This window comes from Procambarus clarkii, chromosome 24 (assembly GCF_040958095.1).
Source record: "Procambarus clarkii isolate CNS0578487 chromosome 24, FALCON_Pclarkii_2.0, whole genome shotgun sequence".
NCBI classification, from domain to species: Eukaryota; Metazoa; Arthropoda; class Malacostraca; order Decapoda; family Cambaridae; genus Procambarus; species Procambarus clarkii.
In genome coordinates, this window is record NC_091173.1 from 19,670,082 (window position 1) to 19,685,754 (window position 15,673).

At 48.9% G+C, this 15,673-nt stretch overlaps 2 protein-coding genes across 5 annotated transcripts in view; both read left to right on the forward strand.

The window, feature by feature from the left end:
• if (integrin subunit alpha inflated) overlaps positions 1-15,673 on the forward strand; it is a 237,568-nt gene that overhangs the window by 181,654 nt on the left and 40,241 nt on the right. For all 4 annotated transcript variants that reach the window (XM_069330688.1, XM_069330689.1, XM_069330690.1 and 1 more), the window contains exons 5-6: positions 9,184-9,245; positions 13,118-13,166. In XM_069330688.1, coding sequence (XP_069186789.1) covers positions 9,184-9,245; positions 13,118-13,166 — 111 coding nt within the window. The remainder of the gene's footprint in view (positions 1-9,183; positions 9,246-13,117; positions 13,167-15,673) is intronic.
• On the forward strand, positions 5,222-6,900 carry LOC138368108 (uncharacterized). The gene is made up of 2 exons (XM_069330410.1): positions 5,222-5,314; positions 6,112-6,900. The coding sequence occupies exons 1-2, from the start codon at positions 5,222-5,224 to the stop codon at positions 6,898-6,900; spliced, it is 882 nt and encodes a 293-aa protein (XP_069186511.1).

A 15,673-nucleotide genomic window follows, 5' to 3' on the forward strand; every position in this document is an offset into this window, starting at 1 on the left:
TGATTACCTTTCCTATAGCGCCTAGGGACTTGATTACCTTTCCTATAGCACCTAAGGGCTTGATTACCTTTCCTATAGCACCTAAGGACTTGATTACCTTTCCTATAGCACCTAAGGACTTGATTACCTTTCCTATAGGGCTTAATTAGGAGTTGATTTCGTCAGTGGCACAAAAGGAGTCTCTGACCTGTCAAAGAGACAAGGAGTCATCATCAGTACTCCTCAGACAAGCGAGAAGATCTCTAAAAGACACGCGGGGAATTTTCCTCACTGGTGTAGCCGTTATAAAGGCCTATTAAGTTAGTAGGTGTAGGCCCTCGGAGCTTTACAATTAGACAGGAGCCATATCAAGCTCTAATTGAGTTGTTAAGCGGACATAACAATTTTAATGTCCAGTTTTATGGGGCTTCGCTCGTGGAGCTGAGACAGTGTGTGTTGCTGGAACTTGGAAGGTTAAGATGTGTCGGGAGGTGTGTCTGTGTCGCCAGGTGTGTGTGGTATGTGTACCAGCTGTGTCCTGCTGTGGTCTGTGTCCTGCTGTGGCTGTGTCCTGCTGTGGTCTGTGTCCTGCTGTGGCTGTGTCCTGCTGTGGCTGTGTCCTGCTGTGGTTGATTCCTGCTGTGGCTGTGTCCTGCTGTGGCTGTGTCCTGCTGTGGTCTGTGTGTGCAGCCTGACCTTGACGGGGGCTGCGTGCAGCTGCCTGTGGTGGCTGTGGTGGCTGTGGTGGCTGTGGTGGCTGTGGTGGCTGTGCTGCCTGTGGTGGCTGTGGTGGCTGTGCTGCCTGTGGTAGCTGTGGTGGCTGTGGTGGCTGTGGTGGCTGTGCTGCCTGTGGTAGCTGTGGTGGCTGTGGTGGCTGTGGTTACTTCCAAGTCTTGGCAAGCAATATTTGTTTTATTATTGTTATTATTATTGTTTACCGAGAGACGGGGAGGAAGAGGACTTGTTTTAAGTAAGGGGAATAATGAACGGAGGAGGAGAACGAACACACACACTCACACATTACACCTGTTGATTGACAGTTGAGAGGCGGGACCAAAGAGCCAGAGCTCAACCCCCGCAAGCACAACTAGGTGAGTACATTACTGAACCCAAGTAAATGTAAGGTAATGAAACTAGGCGCAGGAAATAGGAGGCCAGACACAGGATACAGAATGGGAGATGAAGTCCTTTACGAAACGGACAGAGAGAAAGATCTAGGAGTTGATATCACACCAAACCTGTCTCCTGAAGCCCACATCAAAAGCATAACATCTGCGGCGTATGCGAGGCTGGTTAACATCAGCACTGCCTTCAGGAAGCTGTGTAAGGAATCCTTCAGAACCTTGTATACCACATATGTAAGATCAATCCTGGAGTATGCGGCCTCAGCATGGAGCCCGTACCTTGTCAAGCACAAGACGAAGCTGGAAAAAGTTCAGAGGTATGCCAGTAGGCTAGTCCCAGAACTAAGAGGCATGGGTTACAAGGAAAGGTTGCGTAAAATGCACCTCACGACACTGAAAGGCAGAGTAAGGATAAACATGATCACTACCTACAAAATTATCAGAGGAATTGACAGGGTAGATAAAGATAAACTGTTTAACACTGGTGGTACGCGAACAAGGGGACGCAGGTGGAAACTGAATACCCACATGAGCCACTGGGACGTTAGAAAGAACTTTTTCAGTGTCAGAGTAGTTAACAGGTGGAATGCATTAGGCAGTGATGTGGTGGAGGCTGACTCCATACACAGTTTGTAATTTAGATATGATAGAGCCCAGTAGGCTCAGGGATCTGTACACCAGTTGATTGACAGTTGAGAGGTGGGACCAAAGAGCCAGAGCTCCACCCCCGCAAGCACAACTAGGTGAACACAACTAGATGAATACAGCTAGGTGAATACAACTAGGTGAATACAACTAGGTGAACACAACTAGATGAATACAGCTAGGTGAATACAACTAGGTGAATACAACTAGGTGAACACAACTAGATGAATACAGCTAGGTGAATACAACTAGGTGAATACAACTAGGAGAATACAACTAGATGAATACAACCAGGAGAATACAACTAGATGAATACAACTAGGAGAATACAACTAGGTGAATACAGAGGTCTTGCCAAGGGGCAGACAACTCAGTCAACATAACTGTGGTCGCCCGGTAACTGGCAGCTTGTGCGCTCTCGCCCCAGGCGGGTACTGGGTGCTGCCTGCTCTGTCAGAACTAGAACTGTACCTGTATTGGTGCCTCTTGTACCAGTATTGGTGCCTCTTGTACCAGTATTGGTGCCTCTTGTACCAGTATTGGTGCCTCTTGTACCAGTATTGGTGCCTCTTGTACCAGTATTGGTGCCTCTTGTACCAGTATTGGTGCCTCTTGTACCAGTATTGGTGCCTCTTGTACCAGTATTGGTGCCTCTTGTACCTGTATTGGTGCCTCTTGTACCAGTATTGGTGCCTCTTGTACCAGTATTGGTGCCTCTTGTACCAGTATTGGTGCCTCTTGTACCAGTATTGGTGCCTCTTGTACCAGTATTGGTGCCTCTTGTACCAGTATTGGTGCCTCTTGTACCAGTATTGGTGCCTCTTGTACCAGTATTGGTGCCTCTTGTACCAGTATTGGTGCCTCTTGTACCAGTATTGGTGCCTCTTGTACCAGTATTGGTGCCTCTTGTACCAGTATTGGTGCCTCTTGTACCAGTATTGGTGCCTCTTGTACCAGTATTGGTGCCTCTTGTACCAGTATTGGTGCCTCTTGTACCTGTATTGGTGCCTCTTGTACCAGTATTGGTGCCTCTTGTACCAGTATTGGTGCCTCATGTACCAGTATTGGTGCCTCTTGTACCAGTATTGGTGCCTCTTGTACCAGTATTGGTGCCTCTTGTACCAGTATTGGTGCCTCTTGTACCAGTATTGCTGCCTCTTGTACCAGTATTGCTGCCTCTTGTACCAGTATTGCTGCCTCTTGTACCAGTATTGGTGCCTCTTGTACCAGTATTGGTGCCTCATGTACCAGTATTGGTGCCTCTTGTACCAGTATTGGTGCCTCTTGTACCAGTATTGGTGTCTCTTGTACCAGTATTGGTGCCTCTTGTACCAGTATTGGTGCCTCTTGTACCAGTATTGGTGCCTCTTGTACCAGTATTGCTGCCTCTTGTACCAGTATTGCTGCCTCTTGTACCTGTATTGGTGCCTCTTGTACCAGTATTGGTGCCTCTTGTACCTGGACAAGCTGCTGACCTCCACAATGTGTACACAACATACGCTGCTCGAATCCATTTAAGCAACTCAATCGAGATCTATTTTTGAACACTGTGGGAATTGGGTTAATTATATCCCCCTGTGTATACCTGGTTGATACCTGGTTGATGGGGTTCTGGGAGTTCTTCTACTCCCCAAATAGGGGAATAAATTAGTAAGTAAATACCCAATAGGGGTAAATTGTTAACATCTTCAACGGTTATTAGACCATCGTGAGCTGTGGTGACTATGAGCTGCAAGCTGCAGGCACCAACAGTCTGGTCAGACCTTCACGGACAAGGATTGATCACAAACCACAGAATTATTGCAAAGTAGGCGCTTGTACTTGGCTCTGTATAAGTACAGGAATCTGTACCTGTACACAGAGGCCTGTACTTTGAGCAGTGTCCCTTGCTTAAGGGCGTATCATAATACTGCTATTACCACTGCCATTAGCAGTGATAACTACCACGAGCGGCCGCGTCCAACAGCCTGGTTGACCAGTCTAGCAACCAGGAGGCCTGGTCGAGGACCGGGCCGCGGGGACGCTGAGCCTCGGAATCATCGCAAGGTAACCTCAAGGAAGTAAACTCTACCTTATGTGTTACCTGGAGCCTAGTAAACTCTACTTTACGGAGATGGGGGGGGAACTTTTTACCATAAGATGGGATGACGAGGGCAGGTAAAAAGTTAAGTGCCCCGTCAAATTTGCATTTATATTCAAATTTACATTCTCCGTTTTCTTTCTTTTTTATGTACGCATTTTATTTTGAGAGGCGACTTAGACTGTGACATTGTCACCGTCGCGTACCGTGTACTGTGTGCCCTGTAGCCTGTCATTGTACCGTGTACTGTGTGCCCTGTAGCCTGTCATTGTACCGTGCACTGTGTACCCTGTAGCCTGTCATTGTACCGTGCACTGTGTACCCTGTAGCCTGTCATTGTACCATGCACTGTGTACCCTGTAGCCTGTCATTGTACCGTGTACTGTGCACCCTGTAACCTGTCATTGTACTTTCTACCCTGTAGCCTGTCATTGTACCGTGCACCGTGTTCCCTGTAGCTTGTCATTGTACCGTGCACCGTGTTCCCTGTAGCTTGTCATTGTACCGTGCACCGTGTTCCCTGTAGCTTGTCATTGTACCGTGCACCGTGTTCCCTGTAGCTTGTCATTGTACCGTGCACCGTGTTCCCTGTAGCCTGTCATTGTACCGTACGGAAATACAGCATATGCCTCTTATCCCAGTCCACAATTGTGTATATTTTGTCTCTGTGATTTACCATTAATTCGTATTTGAGAAACAAAGCGTTTTATCCTCGTATTACCGTGTCCTGAGGCTGTATTACATAGGCCTAACACTACCTTAGGTAGGCCTACGGCTCAACTGTTGAGGGAGGCTGTTAGTAAACACTTCCTGGTTGAGTGATTAAGAGAGAGATGGTAGGTCGTTAGGGCCTGGTCTCTCACTGGCCCTACTCCCTGAACTATATGTTTAACACATCTCTAACCCTGTCCATGGAGGGCAGAAGAAAATGTATATATGCTGGTTAGCATTGTAAATGTGTGGCCACGTCTGTGGTAGAAAATAATAATAAAAAAAAATGGTCCTACTGGCAGATGTTTGTCTTGGTTAGTGGCTAATTGGTTAGTGGCTAATTGGTTAGTGGCTAATTGGTTAGTGGCTAATTGGTTAGTGGCTAATTGGTTAGTGGCTAATAGGTTAGTGGCTAATTGGTTAGTGGCCAATTGGTTAGTGGCTAATTGGTTAGTGGCTAATTGGGTGATTTATCCTCTCGTATCTCCTGAACCAAACCACCCAACGACTCTTAATGGGCGACCTTTGCTGTGATCTGAGGGCCTCAACCACTTTTTGCTGCAAGTGGATGGATAGAGGTGATTGAAGCAATTATGGTTTAAACTATTGTAGTTATCCTTATGGATGACTGTGGTAATATTGGTGCTAACAATGACATAGTCGTTAGCCTCAGCCACTGACGATGACGGGGGATACGGCAGTTAGCATTGGGAACCACCCTAGTTATCTTCGTGTGTCCTCTTCTGGGGGCCAGATTCACGAAGCAGTTACGCAAGTATTTACAAACGTGTACATCTTTCCTCAATCTTTGACGGATTTGGTTACATTTATTAAACAGTTTACAAGCGTGAAAACTTCAAGCCAATCAACTGTTGTTATTATTATAAACAGCCTCCTGGTGCTTCGGAGCTCATGAACTGTGTAATAATTGTAAACAAAGCCGCCAGGTGTTTGGTTGACAGGGGGGGGGGTTAGGTTTTGTGGGGGGGGGGGGGGGGAACGGGGAGTTTGGAGGGGGGGGGGAAACGGGGAGTTTGGAGGGGGGGGGGGGAAGTGGGATTAGGTAGGGGGTGAGGAAGTGGTTAGAGAAATTAGGAAGGAGCGGAGGAGGAGGTGTCACACGGCTTAGCAAATTACATTGTTTGATAATGTGCTTAGTTGTTTGCGAGTCCTTGTTTGCGTGGAGCCATTCCCGGTTCTGGCAACAGGAGACCGACCAGCCGTTGGCCTGCATGATGGGTGGACTAGCCAGGTGGTCGGCCAGTTGTAAGGTGGTCGGAATAGGGAGGTCGTCGTTACGGGTGGATACGCATCGCCAATTCACGTTGGGTCAAGCCATGTGTTGCTGTCGTGGGAGGATAGTCTTGGGGGGGGGGGGGGGGGGGGGTTAATGCGCTCTATGTCTCTCTCTCTCTCTCTCTCTCTCTCTCTCTCTCTCTCTCTCTCTCTCTCTCTCTCTCTCTCTCTCTCTCTCTCTCTCTCTCTCTCTCTCTCTCTCTTGTTTGTCTTTGTCAGAATCAATCAATCAATCAATCAAACAGCTAGACCTCACTCCCTCGTAGACACTGTTAGGTAATCACTACCACAACCACCACCACCACCACCACCACCACCACCACCGCAACCACCACCACAACCACCACCACAACCACCACCACAACCACCACCACAACCACCACCACAACCACCACCACAACCACCACCACCACCACCACCACCACAACCACCACCACAACCACCACCACAACCACCACCACCACCACAACCACCACCACAACCACCACCACCACCACCACCACCACCACAACCACCACCACCAGCACCACCACCACCACCACCACCACCACCACCACCAGCACCAGCACCACCACCACCACCACCACAACCACCACCACCACCACCACCACCACCACCACCACCACCACCACCACCACAACCACCACCACCACCACCACCACCACCACCACCACCACAACCACCACCACCACCACCACCACCACCACCACCACCACCACAACCACCACCACCACCACCACCACCACCACCACCACCACAACCACCAGCACCACCACCACCACCACCACCACCACCACCACCACCACAACAACCACCACCACCACCACCACCACCACCACCACCACCATCACCACAACCACCACCACCACCACCACCACCACCACCACCACCACCACCACCACCACAACCACCACCACCACCACCACCACCACCACCACCACCACAACCACCACCACCACCACCACCACCACCACCACCACCACCACCACAACCACCACCACCACCACCACCACCACCACCACCACCACCACCACCACCAGGCAGCAGCATCTAGGACAGTACTAGACTATCCTCATACTGTCCTATTTTCTTGTTCTCTCTTCTCTCATTAACCTGTTGACTTTCAAGGTTTTTTTTTATCTTGATTCGATATTTATACATCATTGTGTTTGTTCCATATTTGATCTGTTGATATTACACGTTCATTTCTTGTAGCTCTTGTAGCATGTTAGTGTCGCGTGGTGAAGGTGTGTGTGTACAGGAGGGGGGGGGGGGGGGTGGAGGGGGGGACTTTATGATGTAGTTATGTAGTTGTTTGAATGTTTTAAGTCCTCTCCAGTTCTCTCCTGTCAGGCTGGCCACCGTCGGGACGGAGCCGGTCGGCCGAGCGGACAGCACGCTGGACTTATGATCCTGTGGTCCCGGGTTCGATCCCGGGCGCCGGCGAGAAACAATGGGCAGAGTTTCTTTCACCCTATGCCCCTGTTACCTAGCAGTAAAATAGGTACCTGGGTGTTAGTCAGCTGTCACGGGCTGCTTCCTGGGGGTGGAGGCCTGGTCGAGGACCGGGCCGCGGGGACACTAAAAAGCCCCGAAATCATCTCAAGATAACCTCAAGATAACCGTCACCAGCTCCCTGGAAACACAAACCGAAACTGTCTCTATTTTCCGCTTGTTACAACTTGTAATGAAGTTGTTACATCTTGGCTTAACGTGGTTTATGGCGTATTAGAACGTTGTTACAACTTGCTGTATTGGTTGTTATAACTGGTTAGGTGGTGTTAAAGCTTGTTCGAACGTTGTACCAACGTCGTAGTTTCGGTGTGTGTTTGTCGGGATATACCACTGTACAGGCTGGCTAACATCACAACTGCCTTTAGACACTTGTGTAAGGAATCATTTAGAACGTTGTATACAACGTATGTAAGACCAGTTCTGGAATATGCAGCTCCAGAATGGAGTACCTTGTCAGTCATGAAGCTGGAGAAGGTTCACCAGTTGATTGACAGTTGAGAGGCGGGACCAAAGAGCCGAAGCTCATCACCCATAAGCACAACTAGGTGAGTTCTAGAGCGTGTAGTATGAAGCACAACGTTTACCAGACGAACAAGAGCCGTCAAGAGCTGTGTCAGGTGTCAGAAGGTGGCATTTGACAGGAGCTGTGACGCGGGCCAGGTGTCACGCCTGTCATGCCTCCTGTCAACAACACGTGACAGTCAGTGCTTCGAGAAACCTGTCTCGAGCTCCTGCTTTGCTTGTTTAAGGTGGGGGAGAGGGGAGTGTGGGAGAGGGGTAGAGGGGAGTGTGGGAGAGGGGAGTGTGGGAGAGGGGTAGAGGGGAGTGTGGGAGAGGGGAGTGTGGGAGAGGGGTAGAGGGGAGTGTGAGAGTGTGGGAGAGGGGTAGAGGGGAGTGTGGGAGAGGGGTAGAGGGGAGTGTGGGAGAGGGGTAGAGGGGAGTGTGGGAGAGGGGTAGAGGGGAGTGTGGGAGAGGGGTAGAGGGGAGTGTGGGAGAGGGGAGTGTGGGAGAGGGGTAGAGGGGAGTGTGGGAGTGTGGGAGAGGGGAGTGTGAGAGAGCTTGTATGCCAGTAATATATATGAATATTTACAGACATTGAGCCAAGTAATTCTGCATTACTAGTTTCTAATACTTTGGCTATTCTTCCCTCCCTCCCTCACACACACACACACACACACACACACACACACATACACACACACACACACACACACACACACACACACACACACACACACACACACACACACACACACACACACACACACACACACACACGCGCGCGCGCGCGCGATCCCTCATCCCTTCACCACCTTCTATATGGAACTAATTATGGATAAACGTAGGAGAAGCTAGACCTAACAAGGCAGAGAGAGAGAGAGAGAGAGAGAGAGAGAGAGAGAGAGAGAGAGAGAGAGAGAGAGAGAGAGAGAGAGAGAGAGAGAGAGAGAGAGAGAGCAGAGTACGCTGCACCGGCCTGGAGGCCCCCCCCCCCAACACCTGCAAAATGTAAAAAAAAAAAAAAAGCGAGACTGCACAGTGGTTTGCCACAAGACTTGTCACCATTTACGAGAAACCTGAGCTCCTACGGCACTAATCTTTGGTTACACGAGTACAAGGGACATGATCCAGACATACGTAATCCGATTCTATTTTGCTCTCTGAGGTACTCTGACTTGTACTGAAGGTTGAAAAAAGCCTGTCAGCAACCTCTTATTTTTCATTTTTGTTCATTTTTGTTTCGCATACTTCGAAATAACATACTATAAACATGCTATAATTAACATAATATATAATTAACATACTATAAATATATAATTGTTGTGTTGACAGGTAGCTGGGGGTATCATCGCCAGGGCTCCTGCCAGGCAGGCTTCGATGCTGTCATTACCAAGGTGAGTGTACAGTCAGCGCTTACAATGATGGCACTATGATGAGTGCCACCACTAACAGTGATGGCACCATGATGAGTGCCACCACTAACAATGACGTCACCATGATGAGTGCCACCACTAACAGTGACGGGACCATGATGAGTGCCACCACTAACAATGACGGCACCATGATGAGTGCCACCACTAACAATGACGTCACCATGATGAGTGCCACCACTAACAATGACGTCACCATGATGAGTTCCACCACTAACAATGACGTCACCATGATGAGTGCCACCACTAACAATGACGTCACCATGATGAGTGCCACCACTAACAATGACGTCACCATGATGAGTGCCACCACTAACAATGACGGAACCATGATGAGTGCCACCACTAACAATGACGGCACCATGATGAGTGCCACCACTAACAATGACGTCACCATGATGAGTGCCACCACTAACAATGACGTCACCATGATGAGTGCCACCACTAACAATGACGTCACCATGATGAGTGCCACCACTAACAATGACGTCACCATGATGAGTGCCACCACTAACAATGACGTCACCATGATGAGTGCCACCACTAACAATGACGTCACCATGATGAGTGCCACCACTAACAATGACGGCACCATGATGAGTGCCACCACTAACAATGATGGCACTATGATGAGTGCCACCACTAACAATGACGGCATCATGCACCAGGATGACCACGGGATGTAATGTGACACACCGCAGGAGTAACAGTGCCTGGCACGGTCCGCTGGCACTGTAGCCTCCGCTGTGTAACGGTGACATCATATCCAAGAGCGTGTTTGTACTCACGTAGTTGTACACACCTGGTGGTGTGACCCAGGTCGGGTGAGAGCTCCCTGTCCCCACCTGTTCATCTCCTGGTCGGGGAATTCAGTGATTTTCATTCCTCTTGCATCTGGTCGTATTTCCATTGGATTCTTTGACGTGTCTTAGACAGGCTAAGGGAAGTGAACGTGTAGAACAGTCTGCAGGGCGTGATATCAATGTTAAATACAATAATCCTGTTCAGATGTTCATATGACAGGAAACAGGAAGAGCGGGATATAGTCACTGCATTAGGCAAGTGACAGTAGGTAAGGCGGGGCTCGGGAGTTAGTGTTCGACCCTACAAGGACATTGAGGTGAGTACGCCCACCAAACATCCCACTGCCTTGTTACACTGATCAACCAGGGTAAATACGGGTTGTGTACTGAGTGTCTCCTACCGACGACCACCACTCTGCCATCGCCACTCTGGCCTCACCTGGATATGCCGTTAGCTTCATTTACTGTGTGTCAGCTCCTAAGCCCCGCCTTTGGAACATGTTTGTCATATTAATGATACTAACATAAGAGTCAGCATATATCATACGTCTTGATAGTCATGAGATGTTTGGACAAAGATAAGTTACGAGTTCTGTATTCAACCTACGTGAGAGCCACTCTTGACTATGCATCCCCTGCATGGACCCCATCTGTAAAAGCGTGAAATAAAACTGGAAAAGTCCAGTGATCCACTTCCCTTACAAGGCTTGTTCCTGATTGGTGACTGAGCTACGAGGAAAGACTGGGGGAACTGGACCTCAACCCACTGGAGGAAAGACTGAAGGAACACTACGCACACCGGAGGAAAAAGGCACAGAGATATGTTAACGATATACAAAATCTTATGATAATTGAAAGAGTAAACAAAACAATGTCCAAAGCGAGGAACTGCAGAATGATGCATCATGATCGAGCCAGAGACGTCAGAAGCAACTCATTCGCTGAAAGAGTTGCAAATAAGAAGAATGAGTTGACGAAGACGAAGTTGAAACTCACTCTGTAAACAGTTTAAATGTAAATCTAATAAGATGAACTAGAGAAGAGAATCACTGCATTTAACCACAAAAATGTTTGAAAGGCGGGTCTTGGGAGGCGACGCTCGATCCTACAGGCAGACGCAGGTGAGTACAAATACGTGACTACACGCCCCCCCCCCTAATTATGTGGCCGGAAACGGCTCAAGTGAATAAATAAACCCCCGAACCTGTACCATGTATTCTGCCAAGATGGAGTAGTGGAGTATTAGCACCTCGAGTGGTTGGTCCGCCACACACACTGCTCCAACTCTTAGTGGAAACTCACTTTCTTCACCCCGAAGACGAACCCGTTCGAGACATTGGATAATCCGGCGCCACAGCCCGAGTTCCGCGGCTCTACCGGCCTGACATGTCCCTCGCCACTGTGCTTGTACTGTGGGAGGTGATTGTCATCCCCCGTGTGAACACCACCAAGAGAATTGCTAGGATTGAATTCCGGTGAGCTCGTCTCTTCACGCGATGCCTAATATTTCTGGAAACTCTTATGGGTTTGCTCTTGAAGCTGGCGGGGGTAGTGTGGGAAACTGGGGGGTTGTAACTGAGGTAGGGACAGAGAATTGTGGGTTGTTAAAGATAAGAGTGTTGAAGGTGGACCGACCCGCGAGCGGTTGTGATGGAGAAATTGCTGTAATGTATGTATGGGGTGAAGGGATGGAGATGGCAAAGTAGGGGAGGAGATGAGGGAAGGATGTGTAGGATGTGCACCTCTCCCTAGGAAACCTACCCTTAGGGGAGAGGTCAGACCCAGGCGGGTCTAACCTGGAAGGAAAGACATGGAAGGATATGCAGAAGAGAACCAATGAAGAACAGAGGCGCCATAGGCACAGTCAGAGAACACTGAACATCAGAGGTCCACGACTGTTCAACACCCTCCCAGCAAGCATTAGAAATATAGCTGGAACAAAGGTGGATGTATTCAAGAGGCACTTAGATACGTTCGTGTAAGAAGTGCCGGACCAACCAGGTTGTAGTGGATATGTGGGCTGCGGGCCGCTCCAAGCAATAGCCTGCTGGACCAAGTTATCACAAGTCAAGCCTGGCCTCAGGTCGGGCTCGGGGAGTAGAAGAACTCCCAGAACCTTCTCCAGATGTGCTCCAGGGAGGCAACAGTGGGAGGAAAGATGCGGGGGGGGGGCAGAGGGAGGTCACGTGATAAACTATCAAAGTTACCTGATGACATCACAAAATCATGAAACAAGAGATGACGTCACTGCATACTATCAGTAAGGTCACATCTAAAATAAATGACATTAATAACTAATGACGTAATTGCAAAACTAGCTGAAAGTGATAATATTCCTCAGACGTTATCTCCTAATTTTAGCGAAATTACTCGAACGTTCTGGAAATAACAGCTTAGGATAATTTACAGAGGGAGTGCGGGCGGTTATCTTGAGGTTATCTTGAGATGATTTATAGAAATATAGAAATATAGATATAGCAATTTATAAAGGCGTTTTTGACGTTGACCAGACCACACACTAGAAGGTGAAGGGACGACGACGACGTTTCGGTCCGTCCTGGACCATTCTCAAGTCGTTTAGCCTGTATATGACGTAATATCTGTGTATTATACTCCATTGTTTGACGAAATATTTATGTCTGCCCCCATTGTTTGACGGAGTGGGTAGTGTATGCCCCCATTCTATAACATAATGAGGGCGTGTGCTCCCAAGTTAAGTTCAGTACCTCCATTTATGAACTACTGTATAATCTGTCCTCTTACTGAGAACGTCGCTTTTCGCTCGTATGCGTTATATAGGCCAAAAAAAAAATCATACTAGAAAACGGAAGCGGTTGGGGAAAGTGACGTACTGTCCCCATTTTCTGTTTTGGGTCCTCTGGTAGGTTAGGAGACGAGGCTTTAAATAGACCGTTTCCTTGACGTTGGGGAAACCTTAGGAGGACGGGCTGCATTGTGACTCCTCACATTAGCATTTGAAGAACATGTTCACCTGCAGTGTTCATCAGCTCCCTTTGTTCTTCTCTGTTCCAGGACGGGGAGAGGATGTTCATCGGTGCCCCTGGAGCGTTCTACTGGCAGGGTGAGAGGCAATGTTCATCTGTTCTGTCCATATAATACAAGAAACACGACCCACCTGAGATGTTCATCTTATATGGCATAGTAACACACACACACACACACACACACACACACACACACACACACACACACACACACACACACACACACACACACACACACACACACACACACACAAACACACGAGCACATTAAGAATTACAAACAAATGATAATAACAATCTGGGTTATATTCATGATATACTTTCTAATTTGATCTTTTTTTTCAGAGTTTGGTTATACATTTTCTGTATATATTTTGATATGATGATATCACTGGTTGGGTATACACTAAAGTTTAATTTGTCAGCTCGTTCCAAATTACGAGGGGGGCCAGGTCGTACCTGTGTACTACAGGGGAGTACGACTTAATACAAGTCGTACTCCCTGTATTCAGGTCACACAGTTGGGTGGCCTGTCCACCATTGGTTGTCATGAGGTGTGGGGGTCACATACTAGCAACATATGAGGCTAGTACCTTCAATAAAGTATAGAGTGGACCTACCATCACCAATTATAACTGGGAATCGCCATCACCAGATATAGAGAGAGAAGTTTGGCGTCACCAACTCAGAATTTGTTCCGGAATAATTCACTAGATTGTGATGCTCCGGGGAGAGTGTGGCGAGGGGCCCGCCACACTCCCCTGAAATTGAAATAAGTTTATTGAGGTAAAATACACACAAAGGGATGAGGTAGCTCAAGCTATTCTCACCCCATTCAGTACATCGTGTTAATACATACATAGACACATCACAAATAAACATATTCATACTCTCCCCTGGGCTTTATGATCAAGTGGGGTGCTCAGAGATGGTTCCTTGGGGGCGGTGGGCGAGGTGGGGCGGTGGGCGAGCTGGTGGGTGAGCAAGCACCTAGTTGTGCTTGCGGGGGGTTGAGCTCTGGCTCTTTGGTCCCGCCTCTCAACTGTCAATCAACTGGTGTACAGGTTCCTGAGCCTACTGGGCTCTATCATATCTACATTTGAAACTGTGTATGGAGTCAGCCTCCACCACATCACTGCCTAATGCATTCCATTTGTCTACTACTCTGACACAGAAAAAAAATCTTTCTAATGTCTCTGTGGCTCATTTGGGCACTCAATTTCCACCTGTGTCCTTAAGCTTCATTGAGAGGAATGAGTCTATACTCTCTGGGAGATCATTTACGTATATCAGAAGCAGGATAGGTCCGAGTACGGAGCCCTGTGGGACTCCATTGGTGACTTCACGCCGATCTGAGGTCTCACCCCTCACTGTAACTCTCTGCTTCCTATTGCTTAGGTACTCCCTAATCCACTGGAGCACCTTACCAGTTACTCCTGCCTGTCTCTCCAGCTCCAGCTGGTGGGGGGGGTGGGCCGTGCCCGGGAACACCTAAATCTTCAAGCGGAACTACTCCGAGTATAAAAACTGGGAACCTGCTAGCGCTAAGTAGCAGGTAGAGCCCCAGAGCGCGGGTGAGGGCATGGGTCAGGGGGCGATGCGTGACGTGAGAGAAGAAATGGGGTCAGGGCGTTGACCACAGCATTGGTAATTGCATGGGCCAGAGCGTAGGTCAGGGGTGTGGGCACGGGGTTGAGGGCGTGGGTCAGGGCATGGGCGTGGGTCAGGGAGTGGAAGCGCACACCCCGCACAAGAGCGGCTTTGTCTACCCCTCTGTAACGTTTATGTATTCTCGTAGTGAAGGTTGAGTGGTATAATTAGTGTGGTGTTAGGGTACAGCTGACCGCTAGCGCACTGTTGCTCTACCTTGTAGTCTGTCTTCTGCTGTTTCTCCTGTCCTCCCTGCAGCCCTCTTGCTGCCTTCCCTTCCCCCCTTTTCTTTCTTTCAAGCCTTTCTAACGCTCCTTTCTATTTTGACACCTTTCCGTATTTTCTGACCCTCCTCCCTTGGTCCACGGTTGTTCAATGTCCTCCCAGCGAGCATCAGAAATATTCCCGGAACAACCGTGGACATCTTCAAGAGGAAACTAGATTGTTTCCTTCAAGGAGTACCGGACCAACCGGGCTGTGGTGGGTACGTGGCCCTGCGGGCCGCTCCAAGCAACAGCCTGGTGGACCAAACTCTCACAAGTCAAGCCTGGCCTCGGGCCGGGCTTGGGGAGTAGAAGAACTCCCAGAACCCCATCAACCAGGTATCAACCTCGACACACTTCCGCGTATAGTACACCATTTTGTACGCGGGAAATGAGTATGCGGCGTTGGGTACAAGGTTCAAGGCTTATTCAAGGTACATCCACAGAGGCAAGCAGCTATTACTTACCTTCTTTTCCACTCGTTCCTTACCCCAATAAGCCCCCTGATAACTCCTGTCCCCTACCACCCCGCCTTCCTTCAGCCCCTCACCTCCTCCTTCACCCTCACACCTTGAGGTAGTCTGTGTGTTCCCGCGGAGGAGGCAGACGATCTTGGTAAACAAAGTCGAAACATGTCGTAAACACGTTTGGCGGTCTGTCTGGAATCGCCT

What these genes read in the sequence shown, in the direction of transcription:
- LOC138368108 (XM_069330410.1), top strand. Translation starts at nt 5,222, where the DNA reads ATGACGGGGGATACGGCAGTTAGCATTGGGAACCACCCTAGTTATCTT. An exon ending in TTCACGAAGCAGTTACGCAA is followed by an intron (nt 5,315 to 6,111) that starts GTATTTACAAAC and finishes AGACACTGTTAG; the next exon opens with GTAATCACTACCACAACCAC.